At 48.9% G+C, this 19,305-nt stretch overlaps 1 protein-coding gene across 4 annotated transcripts in view; it reads right to left on the bottom strand.

The window, feature by feature from the left end:
- Window positions 1–1,873: 1,873 nt before the first annotated feature.
- The window catches only part of SLC13A4 (solute carrier family 13 member 4), a 38,447-nt gene continuing 21,015 nt past the window's right edge, over window positions 1,874–19,305 (bottom strand). For all 4 annotated transcript variants that reach the window (XM_036230866.1, XM_036230864.1, XM_016121102.2 and 1 more), the window contains exons 8-17: window positions 18,990–19,067; window positions 17,086–17,270; window positions 13,682–13,801; window positions 12,501–12,602; window positions 11,027–11,128; window positions 10,107–10,204; window positions 9,797–9,921; window positions 6,492–6,653; window positions 5,172–5,309; window positions 1,874–3,056 (exon numbers count right to left, since the gene is read on the bottom strand). In XM_036230866.1, the coding sequence (XP_036086759.1) occupies window positions 2,919–3,056; window positions 5,172–5,309; window positions 6,492–6,653; window positions 9,797–9,921; window positions 10,107–10,204; window positions 11,027–11,128; window positions 12,501–12,602; window positions 13,682–13,801; window positions 17,086–17,270; window positions 18,990–19,067 (1,248 nt within the window). In that variant the 3' untranslated portion in view covers window positions 1,874–2,918. The remainder of the gene's footprint in view (window positions 3,057–5,171; window positions 5,310–6,491; window positions 6,654–9,796; window positions 9,922–10,106; window positions 10,205–11,026; window positions 11,129–12,500; window positions 12,603–13,681; window positions 13,802–17,085; window positions 17,271–18,989; window positions 19,068–19,305) is intronic.

The following is a 19,305-nucleotide window of genomic DNA, read 5'->3' as shown; positions in this document are numbered from 1 at the left end:
AAATGAATGAGTTCTTTTTTCCTTCCTGACTGTTAGGGCCTTGTGTGGAAAGGAACAGGGTGGCGAAGGGAAAATATTTTGAGACGTCGCCCAGTCTTAATAGGGGAGTTTGTGGCACAGATTTTCAAATGTTCAGTGTATAACTTTCCTAAATCTGGCTGCAACGCATTTTTTCACAAAACTGAAGACCCGATGGGCGGCCTGGTTTGCGAGGCTCTGGGAACCAAGAATAAACAGAAGCGCTTGGGGCGCCGCAGACCCCGAGTCCTGGGCCCGCCTGAGCCGCTGCCTCTGCGGTCAGTAAGGCCTTCCGAAGGGGCGTCACCCGCCGTGCGGGTTGCACAGGTTTGGGACGAGAAAAATGCGCCACGTCAATAGTGCGGGCAGTTGTGCCGCGTCCGTGCCCTGAGGGCAGCCCCAGGGAGAGCTGCCTGTGGACTCGGGTGGCCTCTGCTTCCTTCGTGAGCTAGCAGTGCGGACATCTTTCCATACCGAGAGCAAACTTCCTCAATCGTGGGCCCTAAACGGGAAGCCAACTGCTTTATTTGGTGCTCGACTGAAAAAAAAAAAAAAAAAAACCCACAAACATCTAGGCTGACACTGAAGGGAAAACTGGCACTTTTTATCGGAAGGTGGCACGTGCGTCCTCGTGCCGTGTAAGTGCTGTTGGAAAAGGTGTGCGCCATGCGCTTCACGGGCGACTTAGAGGAACTTCAAAGGCAGCTTCGACTAAGCAGATGTGCTTGATGATTGAGAATAAGATGCAATTATACTTAGTGTCTTTGCTTCTCAGTTTCATCGTCCGTCAGATGAGCTCATATAAGGTCATCATTTGCAGCTTTTCCATCCATATAGTGTTGTGATAAAAGGTAAAAGTCATAATCTGTTTGCAGGAGGCAAGGCTACGAAGGGGAGCTGTTACTGTCCTGCGTGGAGTGGTTTTAGATGACAAGGGGCTGTCAGTCATAGCTGACGTTTCCTGTCACTGCTATGAGCAGTCTTTTTGGCCTGGGTCTCTGGTTTGGGGAGAGAACAGTGCTGTTCTTTGGAACGGTCGCTAGCCCAGACTGCGCTCCGAGGCGGCTGCTGGGGTGCATCCGGGGAGCAGCTGGCAGCAGCTGCAGCCGGGAGCTGCACCGCCTTCCCTTTGGGGTCCAGTCGGGTTCTTGAATAGCTAGACAGAGGCCAGTCATTCTAAGTCAACTCAATTCCAAGTCAGCGTCCCTTCCTCTTCAGTTGTTTATACTCCTGGGATCTTAATGATGATCTGCGCCTTTGTCTCATCATCTGACTGTGGGGCTCAGTGTCTCTCTAACAGGTCAGCATCTGACGATTTGGCTGCCCTGACAATAGGAGTAACACTGTGACTTTCCGAACATTTTAGAGCAAAATAACCGTAGAGATCCCAGCTCCGATCAAACCAGCTATCGTGTACCTAATACTGATACTGTATTTGGGCTCTTCAGTTCATCACTTTTATAAGTGGCCAAATAATTCAACTTCAGGTAATTGACAGGGCAGAAGCAGTAATTTCCATGGTTAAACCTGGTCAATCACATGCTGTGGTCACAGTGTTGACCGTCACAAAAGGAATGTACAATTCACAGATACTCGATAAACTGAGGGAGTGACTTCATGGATAAATGATTGTGGGAAGACATACAGCACATGCTAACAATAGTAACTTGAAACCAGTTAAAAATAATAACTATGGGATATTCCTTGTACCATAAGCATGTAACTTGTGGAAATCAGAATTATGTAGCACCAGGAAACGGCAGGGTTTGGGAGCTATAGTCAGTCATACAGCAAGGACATCTGTAGAGAAAATGGCATGGTTTTCAGGAGGAAAAAGGAGGCCTTGATTCCAAAGTGGTTTTTCTCAAGGGAAACATTTATTGAGCAGTTACAGTTTACTATATTGTATAAGTTGCTGGGGACTTTGAGGGACATAAGACATCTCCTGTTCCCTCACGGGGCTCATCTACTTGTAGCAAGAGACTGATGTATTTAGACCTTTCTGTACTTGTCTTCTCAGGAACAAACTACTCATTACATCCAGAAGAAAGCCAGTCAAATATCATTAATTGCACTGTGGTCTTAATTATAGCTTTGGCCTCCTTAATAAGACAGGCATGAACATTTTTTCTCCCTCCGAGCACTTAACCGACACCATGGTATTGATGGTTCACAATGCGTATAGAGAGACGCTAATCGCAATGTCTTCTTTCTCTACTTCCTTTCCCTCTGACAGAACTGTACCACAGAGCCAGCCTTTCCAAAACGGGAACGCCTGTTTCTTTATAGGAATTTGTTGCCAAGGGTAAAGAGAAGCCATGGAAGAGAAATGCTTAAAAGTGAATCCAAGTATTGATAAAAGAGAGCCGATTGCCACAAACTGCCTTTTTGTGGCGAGAACTTAGGGATGGAAACAGTTAAGAGAAAGGAGCTAATGTGAGGTCTCAAGATCTGGGTAAGATTTTCCTCCCAAAGAGATGTCACTGGTTTCACTGTCTGTGCATAGGTGGATAAGTTGGCTTTCTCCTTCAACTCCTGAAAAGGGATTACAAAATTGAGAATGACATCACACGTAGTGAGGCTGGGAGGTTTGCGAGGCTTAGCCTGTGAGGGGCAACCGAGACAGGTTTTCTTCTCTTCCTGTCTTCAGCAGGCAGGGGAGACTAGGTAGAAGGAAGTGAGAAAGCATTAGGTTTTCTTGAGATAGGGCGCTAAGGCAGCGGGGCAGAGAAGACACAGCCAAGCCTGTGCGTGGTTGTCGGAGGCCTCCTGCACCTCACTTGAGGTGGTAGGCAGCGGATCTTCTGCTGGGGTTCGGTGCTCCTGGTGGTTTTCCTGGCCTGTAGGTCAGGTTCTGCTGGGCGCTGGCAGCTGCTTTGGTTGGCTATTTGCCCACTGCGTTAGGCCTGGTTAGTGATGTTACTGACTTTAGCCCAGGCTGGGAAAGTGTCCAAGTGGAAGAGGCTAACTCCCCATGTATTGATGGCCACCATCACTATCACTAGGCCAATGATATTGACCCCCAGGCCAGCTTTCACCTGCAGGACACAAACCAGCAGAGCCTAGTCACTCAGGAGGCAGTAGCGCAGATCCTAGAGTGCTCTCCACCAAGCCCCTCCACGCCACCTCCCCGCCCCGCCCAGCCTTGTGGCGATGTGATCACAGCCCACCCGCCTGGCCCTGATCTGCTCCGCTCCGGTCTCCGCCTGGAGTGCTCTCGTGCTGCCTCGGGCGGCACTGGACTGTGGAAGGGCAGGGAGGGCTTGGGGTCGCAGCGGGCCCTTAAAATCCTCTCTACTTGTAGCACTCCCACTGTCTGTGAACGATAAGTCACGCTGAAGAAGGGTCCTGCAGCTGCACATGGGGAAGCGCAGTTGAGCAGAATGCCCGCGTCTCTGAGGCAGGGCCTTCTCGCCGTCCCCCGTGTGCTGACACGTAAGGGACTCGTGGGAGGGGCTGCAGTCTGAAGCCTTTGCCACCGTGACACCCTCCCACCCCCGCCTTTTTTTTCTCCTCAAGAAACAGCTCATGGAAGTCGTGTGTCTTGGGTCTGTCTGGGGAAATAGGTCAGCTGCCTCTGCTCAGCCCTTGCCTGCGGAGGTGACACATGCGTGCTGGCTTTGCTGCTTTATTCCGAGGGACTGTCACCTCATCGACTCTTCCCCCTTCCATTTCTGCCTCGGCGTGGACGCTCACAGGTGGCAGGGGAGGGACGTGGGGGACGATGGCAGAGCCAGGAGGAGAAGTGTACCGCGAGGATAGCTGGCACCGCGCCAGGGGCACCCAAGCATGCAGCATGTGGCCAGGACAAGTTCGCTGCTGGCATTCAGCTGGGAGCGTTGCAAGGGAAACACGAGTGCTAGGAAATGGCTCCAAGCAGACAACTAGGCGTGTCCCCTCTCTGCTTTGTGGCTTACGCCTAGGACCTGTTAACTACCCGGCCCTGGGCCTTATGGCATGGAGAAGCACCCGTGTCCCCTAGCAGGCGAGAGGTGGCAGCTCCTTTAGGAGCTGGAAGGGACCATGTAGAGCACTTAGTCGGCTCCTCCTCATTTAGCAGGTAAGGAAATTGAGGTCTCGAGTCAGTGCCCAAGCTGGGGGTAGAACCCAGGACTGGCTCACTTCTTGTCATCTAGTGCCTTTGCAAATTACCACCTCTGACAGTTTGCTTCCAGGGTCGGAGGCCGGGGGTGAATGGTGGGGGCACACACAAGATGCGGGGGGACAGGAGAGTTGGGGCAGGACTCAATACGACAGACTGAGGGTTGTTCAGTAAGTTAGAGGGGAGGGGTGGCTGTGACCCTCCTTCCCCGAAGTATTACAGACGACCTAGGTGGGCAGTTTGAACAGTAGAAAGGCTCTGACTCTACCAGCTTGTAGCTCTTTCCTCCATGTAATACTTAGTGGGCTGCTGAGAACGAGTCTGAACTCTAGTGAAACACTTTTTGAGACCCTCAGCAAGGGCAGACGGGCCCTGTTTCAGACAGTCAGGCCCCAGTCATTTGTATCTGTTTTTCAGCCTTCCCAGCCCGTATCGGCCCTGGTTATTAAGAAGCGTAGCGGTGGGTATAGGCCGAGGAGTGGAAGGCGGATACGCCCAACACGAAAATCAGCAGCGCCGCGTCTCTTCAGGGCCACCTTTTGTGAGCCCAGGTGAAAACTAAGAAATGAGCTGTGGACGCTGCCCTTTGCCATTGCTGCTTTTCAGAGTTTCTCGCTTGGGGGAGAGTTCAACAGAAGGATCCTGTTCTCACAAAATCCTTTTTACCTTCGGTCTGTTTGCACAGTTTCTCCTACTTCACCTTTTAGGAATCAACCAGCAGCTTTTTGAATGAGTATCCCCACTGGTCCAGTGAAGAAACTGCAGCAAAGACTGCAAGCTCATGCCTTCTGGAGCTGGGCCACGGCCGGCATCTGTCCAGCTCTCTGTCCATGTCCCCACTTTCTCCCAGATAAGGGTGGGGAGAGCACATAATTAGACTGCTCTTGGTGTTTATGGACCAGCCCCAAACCGTTTCACTAGTACCATTCTTTCTGCCACACTAGACTGAGTGTCGACAGTCCACGGACAACTGCTACAAAATAATAAACTTTAGGAGCCAGTCGCCCTGGCCTGGCCGCCGGGCCTGGCGGGAAAGGCGCCTGCGACTCACCATGTCTTTGATCTGGCAGTGCCCGTAGCTGAAGACGATGGCGTTGGGGGGGTTGCCCACAGGCAGCATCACTGCAAAGGAGATGCACATGGTGACAGGGATCAGGGTGTAGAGCGGGTTAATGTGCAGCGTTTCGGACTAGAAGAAGAAAGAATCCACAGAAACAGTGTTGACGTTAGACCTCTGCTTCCCGTCTTTAATATCACAAACGTGCTTCTAACGACGGCTGGGTGTTGGCTGACCTTGGCCGGACGCCTCGTGCTGGGGACGGATAAAGCACTGCCCTCAAGGGCGTCAGCGCTGGCCAGGCCAGACGCGCCTGTGCTACCCACTCCCATGGAAGCGTGGGCTCGGAGTTACTCCTCGGAGGGCTGTTTCATTTTCATTTCTAAGGAAGTGCTCTTTAAATTTTATTCCTTAGCTGAGAAATTTTTTCTCCAAACCCAGATCTCATGAATACGCTGCTTTGATTGCAGTAGAGATCTGTCACCCTTGGGCTACAGAACTAACAGGCTTTTTTTTTTTTCCTAGGTAAAGTATCTGTTAGAAGGATTACATGAGTTTGAACCCAGGGGCTGGCCCTCGGTGTTGCCTGGTTTTAACTGAGTGTGCTCCATGCTCACACTAACGAGATGATGGAAGGGAGGGGGCTCAGAGGGAGGCATCCGAGCAGCGAGCCACGCGGCGGGGGAGTTTGGGGCCAGACAGAGCAGGAGCATGTTGTTTCGGTGGGGACAGGGAAGGAGCCTTCATTTCGTAGGTGCCACCTCACAGAATGGTCGGATGCAGCACGGTGTCCGGGGCCTTACCTCTGGGGCTGCTTCCCCCCCTGTTCCATCACTAACACTGTTCTGAGGTCACGGAATGAGGCTGGCCTTGCTCCCCGTTCTCAGAACCTTCTGGACATTGAAATTGGGTGGAGGTGATGGTAGTTAGAGCTGAGGTCTTGGGCACTGAGGCTGAGTCTACCTCCTCCTGGGAGCATTTTGCCTTCGTTTCCTGTCATTTCTCTGCCCTTATCTCAGGAGCGCAAGGCCCATGATGATTGTGGGGAACTGGACTCCTAGAGTTCTAAGGTGGTTTTCTCCATTCTTGTTTCCTTGCAGGGCTGCCTCTAAATGCCTCTTTTGGGAAAGGTTTTCTAGAACCTTATGGCTTCTTTATCTGTTTCTTTACCAGCTGCTCTTTGAAAAACTTAATTTTTTCATACTATGGTTCGAACACCAGTTTGCCGTGCAAATGACGAGGAGGGGGTACGGCCGCGGCCACTGCAGACCCCCGGGGCAGCCCGTGTGGACATCGGGAGCCTGCGCTACTCACCAGGCTGCACAGGATGGGCAGGAAGATGGTGATGGTGGCCGGGTTGCTCACAAACTCTGTGACAATGGACACCAGGATGCACGCCAGCAGGGTGATGGCCCACGGCGGCAGGCTGCTCAGGGACAGCATCTGGTGCCCGATCCAGGTGGAGAGGCCAGAGCTCTGCAGGCCGGGGGTGGGAACAGTGAGAAGAAAGGAGGAAAAGCACGTTCCCAGTGGGACTCTGAGAGCCAGCAGCTCGGGGGCGTTGGGGGCCGGGAGGAACCCCGGGAGTCTGAATGTCTCCCTATTTCCTGGCGGACGCAGCCCAGTGGCATGCTTGATTTTTGTGATGAGATCATTTTTCTAGCCCAGAAAATCGTTTTTTTATGATTGTATAACATTCAGTCTTAGGGTTTCCTGGTCAGTCGCTGTCCAGGGAATGGCGACCCTCCCACCCTAATGGCCACTAGCACTGCAGTGATGGCTCGGCAGGGGTTGATCTTTGGGGTGCTCAGCTCCTCAACTTCAATCTCTACTCCTTCTGCAGCCTCTGACACGCTCACTTTATGCATCTGATCAACAGTGCCCTCTACACAGACCGCCAAATGTAATCCTTAACTCTGCTTTTTAAAATCCATTTCTTTTATCGCCTGAGAGAGGGGGAAAAACGTTCAACATCTTTGGATACTAACCTTTCTTATTTTTCAGTGGGCAGGACTAAACATTAGAAATTTTGCTTGAGGAATGAAAGGGGATTATACATCCATTTCCATCCAGTGGGGAAGGTGCCTCCTCCTGCCCTATAACGGTCATTCACTCCATTTCAGGTTGGCATTCCATCAGGGCATACGTCAGGGCTGCGACCCGCCAGTGCTTTTTGACGACACGAGATATGAGGGCGTATTGCCACTCTTAAGCTTTTTGCATTAGCAGCACTTATCGTGTCTACGCCAATGAACGAATATTCCCACTTAAAATAATTCATTGGGTTGGAAGCTGTTCATCTGCCAGTAGCGAGGGCTCTCTCCCCCTCCCCTGAAAAATTAAAGTCATTTAGGTTTTTGTACTAAAAATTCCCAGGTTGCCATATGCAACCTCCCTCCTTCCCTCGCTCCTTCCTTCATCTCCCTTCCAAAGTTGACATGCTCTGATTTTGCCTCTCTACCCCAGAGACTGCAAATGCAATAAAGGGATGAAGAGCAGGGCATAAAGCGAGGTGAGACCGTTTATGATTCCTCAGGCCGTACGTCCTGCTCATGCTTTATTATTAAAGACGCCCTCGCCGCTTTGTCAGCAGCTACTTTTTCTCCAGATTCATCAAAATCTCATCTGATCACAGGACTTTGGCCACCTCGTGACAACCTCATACGCAACTGATGGCCAAGGGCCTTCAGAATTCTTTCTGTCATAGCCACTTTTACCCTCGAGGACTTCCCCCCTGCCATCCTGACTGAGAGTTGCAAATCCAATATGTGGAGACTACATCACTTAATAGTTGGTACAGAGCCTTGAGGCCTGCAGGAACTCTGTAATTGTTATCTCCTGTAACACATTAAACCAGGGTCTCTGGACAAAGACAGGGGAGGGAAAGCTGTTAGCTGAGTGGAAATATTACATTTTTGAAAGAAATGGAGTTCTATTATCATGTTACCCAAATAGCACTTGTAAGTAAAGTGAAATAATTTAAAGGCAGCAATTTTCCAGAAGAACTATTTTATACTATAATTTGAGATAAATTAATAAATTAGACTGCAAAGTTAGAAAAAGAACAAAAAAGGAAGTCTTAATTTTTTAAACACTTGGCGTAGAAACATTTTACGTTGGATTTTCCTCACTACTGTCAAGACTGAAATTATTTCATACCCAGTGGGAATCACATATATTGTACCTGAATTATTTTATTAGAATTAGTAGAGCAAGGGTCCTACAGAAATGTTAACTGTACTATCTGCCATACATGCACAATTTGAGTTTAAAAGAAAAAGATCTTGCCAGGCTAGGCTTAGAGGCCAAAACTAACACCGGAAATTCAATAAAGGTAAATATGATATCTTGAACTTAGAATTAGAAAGATTGACAGCACATATTCAGGACTGGTTGAAGGTCTTGAGGCTTAAGAGTGGCTAACAATTAAAAGAATGAAGGGTTTTAGTTGCCCGCAATTGCAACATAAATGTTGGCATGAGTGCCAATGAAGCCTTGTAAAAGCTTCCATAAAAATCCGGGATGGAGCTTAGCTCAGAGAGGAGGGATGGGGCTTGGGTAGTATAACTGGTCCACTCCGACCACCTCTGGACCACGTGTGAATGAGGCCACAGGCAAACTAGTGAGTCCCGAGGAGAGAACCAGCGAGGTAAGGGGACACTGCTTCTGTGACGAATGGCTAAGGAGCTAAGGAGTTTCGGGAAAAAAACGATCTAAGGGGGTTAGTAACTTTTTTTATTTTAATAATAATTACCTAGGAGAGTTTTCCAGAGAACAGAGGCAGAACAGTCAGTGCAAGACACAGAAGACCTGAGCTAAGAGGAGGGAACAACTGTTCTTTGTTCCTCAGGGAGTGTCCTGTCGCTGGAGGGGTGTCACGTTGGGTAGAGACTCGGTGTCCTCTAAGGTTCCTTCCAAGTGTAGAGCTGTGACGTTATTAACGATGCAGATACGCCAGCCCACAGTGAATGGGTAGTCAGCAGTGAGCCAAGGTCGGAATGGGTTAATGCATGCAGAGAGCGGAGGGAGAAACTGCGTGAGCCTTAACCTGATCCGTTCTTAAGATCCTTCGCTGCTGCAGAAAGGGTTGGCATTTCAGGAAGTTGAACTACTTCCCACTAGCTCCCTTTAAAAGAGCTCGTCCCAGATTCTCCCAGTCAGGAAATCAGGGCGCATTTCCATCAGCTGTAACATAGATTCTCCAAAGGGGTCCAGGACGTGCACATGGACTGACCGAGGGACAATTTGTTGTGTGTTACTTGGGGTGTCTCTGGGCCTGACAGGCACATCTATCACAGGCAAATCCATAGAAGGAGATGGCTACAAAATCCAAATACCCTAGTTTTGGGCAGCGTGGGCCCGTCAGTGAGGTATGAATGCTGTGTGCCATGACTATTGCACAGCTGGTCTGTAACTCGGTCCTCAGTAGCACTAGCTTGGATGCTCAGGGAGGACAGGCTGTCTGTTCCTGGCTGACTGCTCCCCTTCCCAGTGACTTGGGTGGACACTCCCCTCTCCTTCAGCTCCTTGGAATCTTCCTGCTCAGAACCGTAATGATTCCATTAGGTAAAGTAGCTGGAAAACTATTTGGCCCAATGAGAACAGAATTCAACGGTTACCTTGCTGCCCGAAGCCAGAGCATAGCCTCCTCCCACCAGAATGACAATCTCCCAGGGCATGGTCTTCTGGAAGTCCTTCCACGTGATGATGGGCTCCGTCCCCAGCGAGGACTCCCGGTCCTCCCCTGGGTCACAGGTAGACAGGAAGGTAGAACCAGATGAACCATAATGGGAGTGATCTATAGAGTAGGGGCTGAGCTGCTATTTGGGGCAGAATCAGAGGGCCTTGGTCAGGCGCCTTCTGAAACTTCCGACTTGGGCATCACGTGACTAGAGCCAGCCCCGGCGTCTCCCCTGGCACCCCTCTCACCATCCTTCTTTTTCCCAAAGCAAGGCTTCTTCGCTGGAATCAGGAAGAGGAGGAAGCCGAGGAACACGGAGACGGTGGCATCGGTGCGGTAGCCTTTCCTAGCAAGAGAGAAGCAGGCTGGAGGAGGGCGTCAGGCGGCCCCGGGGTAGCGCCGCGTCTCGGCGCGGTCGGAACCCGAGGCCTGCCGGTAGGACCTAGTCGAGAGCGGGCATCGGTCTGCGCCTTGCCCGTTTTGCCATGCCATCCAGTGGTGGATTTAATGGGCAATGGTTATAGTCCAAAGGCGAGGCCTGGCTAGGGAAAATGACTTCGTGTGAATTTATGGGCCCATCGACTGGGATGGGTCCCAGAAGGAGTGATGAGGAGTTGCTTAGGTGAAGGAGACTAGAAAAGGGTGCGTCCTCTTTCCTGCGAGGTCTACACCTCCACGTGTGTCTTTTCTCAAACTAGAAGCTGTGCCGGCAGAGCCACAGGCTTGTGGCCCTGGCCCTCGGGAAGATGCGGGGCAGGGGTGCGGCCGGACCCGTGTTCGCCTCTCCCTCCACAGGCCTCAGCCACTGCACGGCCACGGCTACAGTTGGTATTGTACTTTAGGGACATTTTCTCCTTTAACTCTCACAACAATGAGATAGATAGCTGAGGTCAGAAGAGCTTAAGTGACAAGACCAAGGTCACACAGCTGAGATGCATTAAGTGGCGGCGCTGGACCCCAACTCCTGACCTGGTCTCGAAAGACCGTGTTTTCTTCCTGACTGTGTGTCCTGCAGCTTCCCGAGAAAGAGGGGGCTTCCACGGGAACAAAGTGACGTCCTGGCTTCATGTCTGTCCCTGACAGTCTAGGCGGGGACGCCTCTGAAAACCGCCGGAGAAGTTTCCAGGACGGAGTTGTTTGTTCTTAAGGAGGAGACGATATCACTTACTTTTCAAAGAACGAGTCCCAGCCGGGAACGAAGCCAGGCTCCCGCGTGAACCACAGCACCGTCATCAGGATGAAGAAAAATCCGGTCACCATCTCAGGGTAGCTGTGAAAGCAAACAGACCTGCTTCAGGAACGGCAAACGTCGTTAGCTTTGTCACTTGTTTTGGGATGCTCCTCTATTCAGAGCGTCAGTACCGGAGGCATACAACGCAGTTGCTGCTTAAACACTCTCCACGGCCGGCAGTGAAGTGAAAAGGCGAGACGGTGTTAGAAAATGTTAAAACCGTGTTTGTTAGAGGCACTTAGGTGGGAAGGAAAAACAGCATCGCACATTTATGAAATAATTTAAAATACAGCCTGCGAGGAGAGTGCAGTAAAATTGGCCCCTCAAAACGCTGCTGGTGGAGGTAGAAACTGCAACAGCTTTTTTGAGGCAATTTAACAATAAATCTCAGGATCCTTAACTTCGGTCATTCCTTTTATCTGAGAAAATAACCAGAAATGCACATAGAACCGTTACCTATTAAAAAACTAAACAGTAAAAAAATGGAAACAACCTACATATCCAATAATATTCCATGACATTGAATGCAGTTCAACGTGCGTTGAAATGATAATCATGCAACTAATAATCATGTTGCTATAGCAGAGTTAATTACCTGGGATCCTAATGACAGTCTCATGCTAAGTGAAAAAAGGCAAGATACGAAACTGTTCAGTATGGATTGAATTCTACGAAAAATACATATACATATAATTATATAATACATGTAATTTTGCAAGAAAAAAGCATAGAACGGTACATCATGTTAACAGCTAACACCAGGACGCTAGAAACGCAAGTCGATTTTTCTTTTATGTTTTCCTGTACTTTCTAAGCGTTCTGTGATGACCATGTATTCCTTTTGTAAATTAAAGTTTAAAAAAATACAGCTTAAACCTGAATCCTTTTACCCAAAGTTGTATCTGCCAATTGCCAGAAAAGGAGGAACAGCTCAAAACAGGACGCTGGGGCACTACGGGAAAGCTGACAGAAATGGCCGAGAGTTGGCGAGTGAATTCTCGGACCTTCTGTCTTCGAATCTGTATTTGATACCTCCCGACGCTCTCAATACAGTACAAAGTCCCCAGCTCCCTAGGAGTGGCCACTGGACCTGTGGTGGCTCACGCGAGGAGTCCTGACTTCAGGGTGGCTGCACTGTCTTGCGTCGTTCCTTGTCCGTCTGCCCCACCTATGACTCTCCACGCCCCATGCCACCGCGATGCCTCGGACTCAGAATATAGGGAAGAGGAAGGGCGGCCACCTAGAATCTGGACCAGACGTGGGCATTAAATAGCATCTCGAAATGCCTGGGGCCGTGGTTGTGGGAAATTCCTCCAGCTCAAGGGACCATGGAGAACAAGGCTGCTTCTGTGCTCGCTTTCCCTGCCTCGCTCGCTCTCCCGAAGGGAGACGGCGAGTGGCTGATTCTTACCTGATGGCTCCCAGCTTTTCATATTCCTCTCGGATCCTCTTCTCTGACAACTCTTCCCTTTTGGTCTTATTCTTCTTGCTCAGGGAGCAGGTCTCTTTAAAACTGAGAAGGGAGAATGAGCAAAACGGTAGAAGAAACACACTTCTGAGGCCCAGAGGAGATCGAGTATTAAGCAAATACTAAACTGCTGGCTTGTCTGATCACTATTCTCGTCTCCACTCACACGCTCTGCCCCTCCAACCCCATCTATCATACGACTATTATTTGCCAGGTAAACTGCCTCTCATCAGCCTTCTCCCCTGGCCTTTTGGGTTATCCATCTAGTCTATCAATGGGAAGTTATGGTCTTATGGATTTATGCAGATGTATTTATGTGGGGTTGTTTCTACATACTTGTCTTTTACATAATAGAGAATGTGACACGGCCTATGTGTGTAGATGTTTATATATTTGTGTGTTGCACACACACGTGTGTTGATCTGTCTAGAGACAAGGCTTTTCTGGGGTGAAATGCACCTTGGTTTTCTATTTGCGACACCGGAGGTATCAAAATAGTCAGCTATCACTGATTTGACAACAGTCTCTGAGTAAGAAATCAGTCAGTTCTGAGAACACTCCTCGACCATTGGGAGCATCGGGTTCCATCGACAAGTAGCAAAGCCTCATTATGCATCTTCCCTTTAGGCGCTTGAAGCTGATTAAATCTGGATATTACTGGTTATAAAGAAAAGGTTTGCTAAGCAGATGAATATTAGAAATAACATTGCAAGGGGAATGCCGACTTGTCATCTTGAGGAAAGTGAGCATATTCCATACAAATGCTCGTTTTATAAAATACAGCTTAAGGCAACTTCTACTTGGAATCATATTTCTTTAGAAGTTATTTGAAATTACTCTCTATGCTCTGAGAGCAAAGAAACTACATGGAATACTCTGAAGAGTGTTCTTTTAGACTTTTTATAAATCGGACATTTCTCCTAACCAGTTGTTTGGAATTAAGGACAGTTCACTGTCGAGCTCGGAGTGAAGCGCAGAGCTCCTGGACGCTTAGAGCATCCAGAAGAGACGGTGCCTGCCTCGCCACCCAGACCCCTGTGTTCCCCTAGGGGTGCCCTCCAGGGCTCGTGCAGTGACCTTGGATGAGGAGAGCCTCTGCCTCGCTGGCAGGGCCTGGGACTCACTTGCAGCCCAGGAACAACCAGTGCATCCAAAACCAGCTGACCACCAGCATGATGAGGGAGATGGGGAAGCTGAAGAGGAACCAGGTGCCAAAGTTGACCACTTCTGCAGCTGGATACTGGCTGTAGGGGAAAGAACCAGGGCAGTGAATTTCCATGTGGCATAAGCTAAATGCTCCTTAAGAAGACACATAGCAGAGCTAAGGTAGAGATGATTTCAGTATGGTAGAACATTATCTAGAACACACTTTTTGATAGTTGCAACTGTACAGTGTCCAGCCACGATTATGAAGTAAGCTAAAAAAGGCACCTAGACAACCGAAATTAATGTTACTGAAGTGTATACATTTTGCACTTGGGAGAATCACTCAGAAGTGGTTTGCTTTTAATTTATGTAAAGATTCTGATAAGTTCATTCATCTGGTTTTCAGGACAAGAGGACGGAGAGGGCAGTCTGGTATACTTTGTTTATGAAGTCACAGAAGGAATGTGGGTTTTGATGGGGGGAGCCAAGGCATCAGTTCCTGAGAACTTAAGACTCTAGGGCCTCACGAAGGTTCCCGGTGTTAACTGTGCCCACAGGAAACTCCAGATCTCGTATCAACATCCTCTGCTGTCTTTGGGGGCTAGGGAGGTTGCCCAGAGGACTCCTCATTCATTGTCGGGCAGAGCTGCACCCCCCGGCCCAGGTTATATTTCCTGGGGGGCAAGGATGGACCATGTGTGAGTCATGACTACATCCAAAACAGTGCCTGCATTTCTTTACCCTTGGGCCGTTCTTGGGGACTGAGCATAGAGCCCCTCAAAGGTGGGAAGAGACTGTGCCCCTCTTTTTGTGGTAGGCATTGCATGGAAAAAGAGAGGGGTGCCAAGAAGAGTAGGCTCCCCCACAGAGAATGCAATGGAAGCACAAGATATGAGTGTTTAATGTCTGTCATCGCAGGGACATCTACTCTTTTGCATTATGGCCTGGTCTTGGAGTCACTAACATTTATGTGCCTCTTGGAGGAGTTACAATAGCTTGCGCCCTCTGTAAAGGCCAGGGTGGGTCACTGATAGCGGGCATTGGGAAGAAGGGCTTTTGCAGTTAGAAGGATGTCCAAGGACAGAAATCATTCAGTGACTTATTGGGGACTGCCCTGGGCTACCAGGCATAAAGTCTGTTGCATCATCTCTGTACATAGAAGCCCAGGCCTTGCTCCAGGACCCAGGAAAAGGAATGGACTTTCTAATAGATTAAATAGACCTTCGTGACTAAATGCAAGGGCCTAATACCATTTATAGCATCTCTAAAAGTGACCGTGTGTGTGTACACATATATATGTATGTGTGTGTATATATATATATATATATATATATATATATATATATATATATATGGTATAACAGCTAATTTATAGACTTTTGAATATCAAAAATGAACTCTGGGGGTAGTCTGTTCACCAATGCCAAGAAGAACAGCATGGTGGCACTTTGAGACCAGTGGGGACTCTTGGAGTTCACCTTCCTTTCATAGAATCCCTGTTGTCCAAGTAAGCTACAATTATGGGTAAATGTACCATTTACCACCCAAGAAGTAGACTGAGAGGATATGAATTGGCCCAACCACAAAATGAAGCAGAAATTAAAGAGCCGAAACTCCGAGCCCACACAGAGTTATGGGGTGTGAAGAGTTTATGAAGCTCGGATGTTAGGGAATTAGGTCTTAAACTCTCATTGATCTTTCCTCCTCCTTCCCCTCTTCCTCCTTTTTTCCTTCCTTCTTATCTTTCCTGCTAAAATGAAAGCTGCGTTTCTCCTCCTGTCCGTGATTGATTTCTGATTTCTTCCCTCTGCACTGGATCCCATCCCTTCTTGTTTGCTCAGTGATGTTGTTCTACCAAACCATCCCCTCTCTCCTAAATCTTTAATTATCCTCTCATCTGGATCATCCCTATCAGCATGTAAATGTCTTCCATCTCAAAAACAGCTACTTTGCTCTCCCTTTACTCTCATCCCATGTCTCTCTTCCCTTCACAGCCAATTCTCCATTTCCTCACCTCCATCGTACTCTTCAACTCACTGAAATTTGGCTTCTTTTCCAATCACTTGACCAAAGCGTTCTTGCCTAGGTCACCAGTAACCGCCAACTCCTCTAATTGAATGGATACAGTTTTGTCCTTATTTTGCTTGATCATTCAATCAACTTTAAACAACACGGACCATTCTTTCCTCCTTGAAACACTTTCTTCCCTTGGGTAAAATGACGCCAGATTTTTTCTCTTTCCTGTCCGATGTCATTGTATTCTTTTATAGTCTATTTTAAATGCTCGAGCTTAGTATTTATGTCCCCTGCTCTACTTTATGCGTTCTCCTTGAGTAATCTCCTTCACTCGTATGGCCTCAGTTTCCACCAGGACTGACTACCAGCTCGTTTGTGGAGCCCAGTGCAAAATGCAAATGTGGGGTCCCTTGTTCAAAAATTATTAAGAATTTCAAGTTGGTGAAGGCAAGCGTGGAGCCCTTCTGAGCATGGTGTTACAAGTGACCATACTGGTTATGGGTCCATGAAGGCGGCTCTGCAGGCCATTGCAGATCTGTGCCAAAGTCTCTAAATCTGTGCCTTCCGCCTAGATCTGTCTCCTAACTGGATACATCAGTCTCTAATCTTTCTCCTCCTTTAGGTCAAGGGCAGCTCTGCTCCCCAGTTGCTGAAGCCACAAGCCTCACAATCAGACTTGGCCTTTCCCTCTTTCAGGCTCTTTCTAATCCTACCATGGCCTGTCGAGTCTATCTCTGAACATCTCTCAAGTCCGACCATTCCTCCTCCCCACTGCCACTGTCACCCAGGCCACCATCAGCTTTCTCCTGGGCATCTGCTGCAGCATCCGAAATTGTCTCCCTGCTACCTGTTTTCTCCTTTCCAAGCTATTCTCCACTTTTAAAATCCAAAATGAGTTTTCAAAACAATAAAACTGATCACCTCACCCTCTGCCTAAAATTCTTCAAAGCTTTTTCACAGCCTTTGAAGTCCAAGTCCTTTAGAAGGCCGGTGGTCTGCCTGTCCACCTCCCTGGCTTCCTTTCGCCCTCTCATTTTCTTTCATGGGCTCTGCTCTCTTGCTCTGAGCCCCGCTGCACACAGTTTTTTTCTGGGAACTCTCTGTACATCGAGTCTACTCAGCTCACGCTTCAGGTCTCTATTTCGCCATTGCGTTTACACAGGGTGACCTCCCCCAGTGGGGTTTTTCCCAGAAGAATCCCGCCCTGCTCAAGTCACATTTAACTGTAATGGCTTGACTGTCTCTTTTCCCTTTTGGAACTGAAGCTGTTCTAGTCCCATTTTCTGCTGTATCCTTAGCACTTAGTCCCGTTCCTGACACGCAGTGGGCGGTTAGGAAATATTTGTCGACCAAGTGGATTACTTACTTGTTGAAGTGTTCCAAGAAAATGAGGCTGGTGGAGGTGCCGATGATGGTGGTCAGGCCCCCGATGGTCGCGGCGTAGGATATGCTCAGGGACAGGCACTTGCAGATCATTTGGTCGTGCTGGGACTTGTACTTTCTGTTGAGTTCCTGGTTCCTGGGGCCGGAGGTCAGGACTAGTGGCTTTTCCTGCCAAAGGAAAATCAGTGAATCTATCTGACCCAGCTCGGGTCGCCTGGCACACAAGGCATGGAACACGGGCACCGTGGTGCCGTGGGAAGGCTTCGAACTTGGGTGTCAGGGAGATATACATCCCAATGCCAATGCTATAACTTCTCAACTCAGGGGGATCCTCCAAAGTGCGCTTTCTTCTCCTGTGAAAAGGGGAAAATCCTATTTTCTCTGCCAGATTGTGGTGAAGAGTAGATGAAGTAATATGTATGTACGTATGTATGTATGTATGTATGTATGTATGTATGTATGTTACTTAGAACACTTCCTGGTAGTTAACGAATGGTAAGCTATCATTATTTTTGTCGTTAATATTAACAGCATGTTCTATCTTGTACTTGAACTCCAGTAGAACTGGTTGCTCTCCATTTTGTGTCAGAATATAAATCGAAGATGGTTGTTCTATGTGGAATTAGAATGACTGTCCTGATTGGGAGATAACTAAAAAAAATAAGCCTGGGATTACAGGACTCTAGTTTTCTTTAGGTAGCGGGTCTACAAGTGTCTCTCTCCTTCCTTACGTCCTCATCCGTTTCTCCTTTCTGCCCACTGGTTTTTCCCGCTTTCTCCCTCCTCCTGGCATATAAGCCTCAGCCTTGCTGTGGTCCTCTCAGGGCCTGCTTGGTCGGAAGTCGCTGACCCCTGGTTGCAGGTATAGAGTGAAGAAGCAAGTGTCCTTGTGCCCTGCAGGCCTGGCCACCCCTCATCGAGTCTTCACGAGACTAGGAGTGGCTGGTACATATGTCGGCAAGCCAGGTCGTGGGACAACCGCGGGGAAGGGGCCACTTTACAATATTTCTCGAAGCCCTTAGCTATCTTCCTAGGAGGGCCCAGGTAGGTCTGGATTCTTCCAAACCTCCCTGAGAGATTCATTGATTATCAGAGCTGGAAGAGACCTCTGAGATTCTCTGGTCCAATGATTCCACGATCCTGTTTTCTAATGAAATTTTACGCGGCCCTCCAATATATAAAATGTAAATGTAGCATTTCATTGGCATACATCTGTTTTTTAACTGAGGTATACACAGGTGGTCGGGGAGACTTGGATTTGAATCAGGGTGCTCCCCATGTTAGCTCGAGGCCTTGGGTGCCTCATTTGCAAAAGGGGGTTCAAAATTGCTGCCTCGTTGAGACAAAATGCTTGGCATAGTTCTTGGTACAGAATAGGTGTTTAATAAGTGGTGACATTTATGATAATGGTGGATGTTAAGTAACTGAGATCATTTTGATGAACACAAAAATTTGAATCACGTGATGGCTGCGGTTTGATACCAGCTTCGACATCTGTTTTACTTCCGTATTTTGATTCGGTGGTTCAGTACCAGAAAACTCTATTCTCACAGCAAAGCAATTGCTTTAAAATCTCAGGATCTTCAAATAAAACATTTGCAGCGTTCCTGAAGCCCCTTTGAAGAATAGTTTGGACACCTCTGATCTAGACCAACCTCGGCTTTCATACTTGGAGGAAATGGGGTTCGGATGGTAGAATGACTTGCCGAGTCAACAGCGAGTTAGCTGTTCTAGCTCCATGGCACAGGCGGGCCAGACACAGACGTGACTACGAGGCCCTGGCGACGGCTCACTAGCCTGGAGCCCTCACAACTTCGAGGCCAGGGCCCCTTGGGAAGCTCAGGCATTTCGCGCAGGAAACAGGGTCAGGAGGGGTGGTCTAGTTACCTGGGGCGGGTGCTGCTTCCTGCCCTGGTGGTTTGCAGTTCTGACAGGGTTGGTGACTGTGTGCGCACCATTCAGGCTCTGTGGGGACAAAGACCGTCACACCGTCAGGATGAGGACGTGGGGGGGCCTGGGGAGCACTGCCTTGTCATGCCAGGGGCGCCCCCCGCTCAGCACTGTGAGATCTGGAGACCAGAACCTGTGCTCCACCTCACAGGTGCCCGTCCGGGCTGGGGTCAAGCACCCCATTTGAAGAAGTTTTTAAAACTTGGCAGAGTATGGCTCTGTCTTCAGAGCAGACCTTGGCTTTCTGGCGCTT

The sequence above is a fragment of the Rousettus aegyptiacus genome, unplaced genomic scaffold, assembly GCF_014176215.1.
Source record: "Rousettus aegyptiacus isolate mRouAeg1 unplaced genomic scaffold, mRouAeg1.p scaffold_m13_p_13, whole genome shotgun sequence".
Taxonomy (NCBI): Eukaryota; Metazoa; Chordata; class Mammalia; order Chiroptera; family Pteropodidae; genus Rousettus; species Rousettus aegyptiacus.
This window is presented reverse-complemented; position numbering and strand designations above follow the sequence as displayed.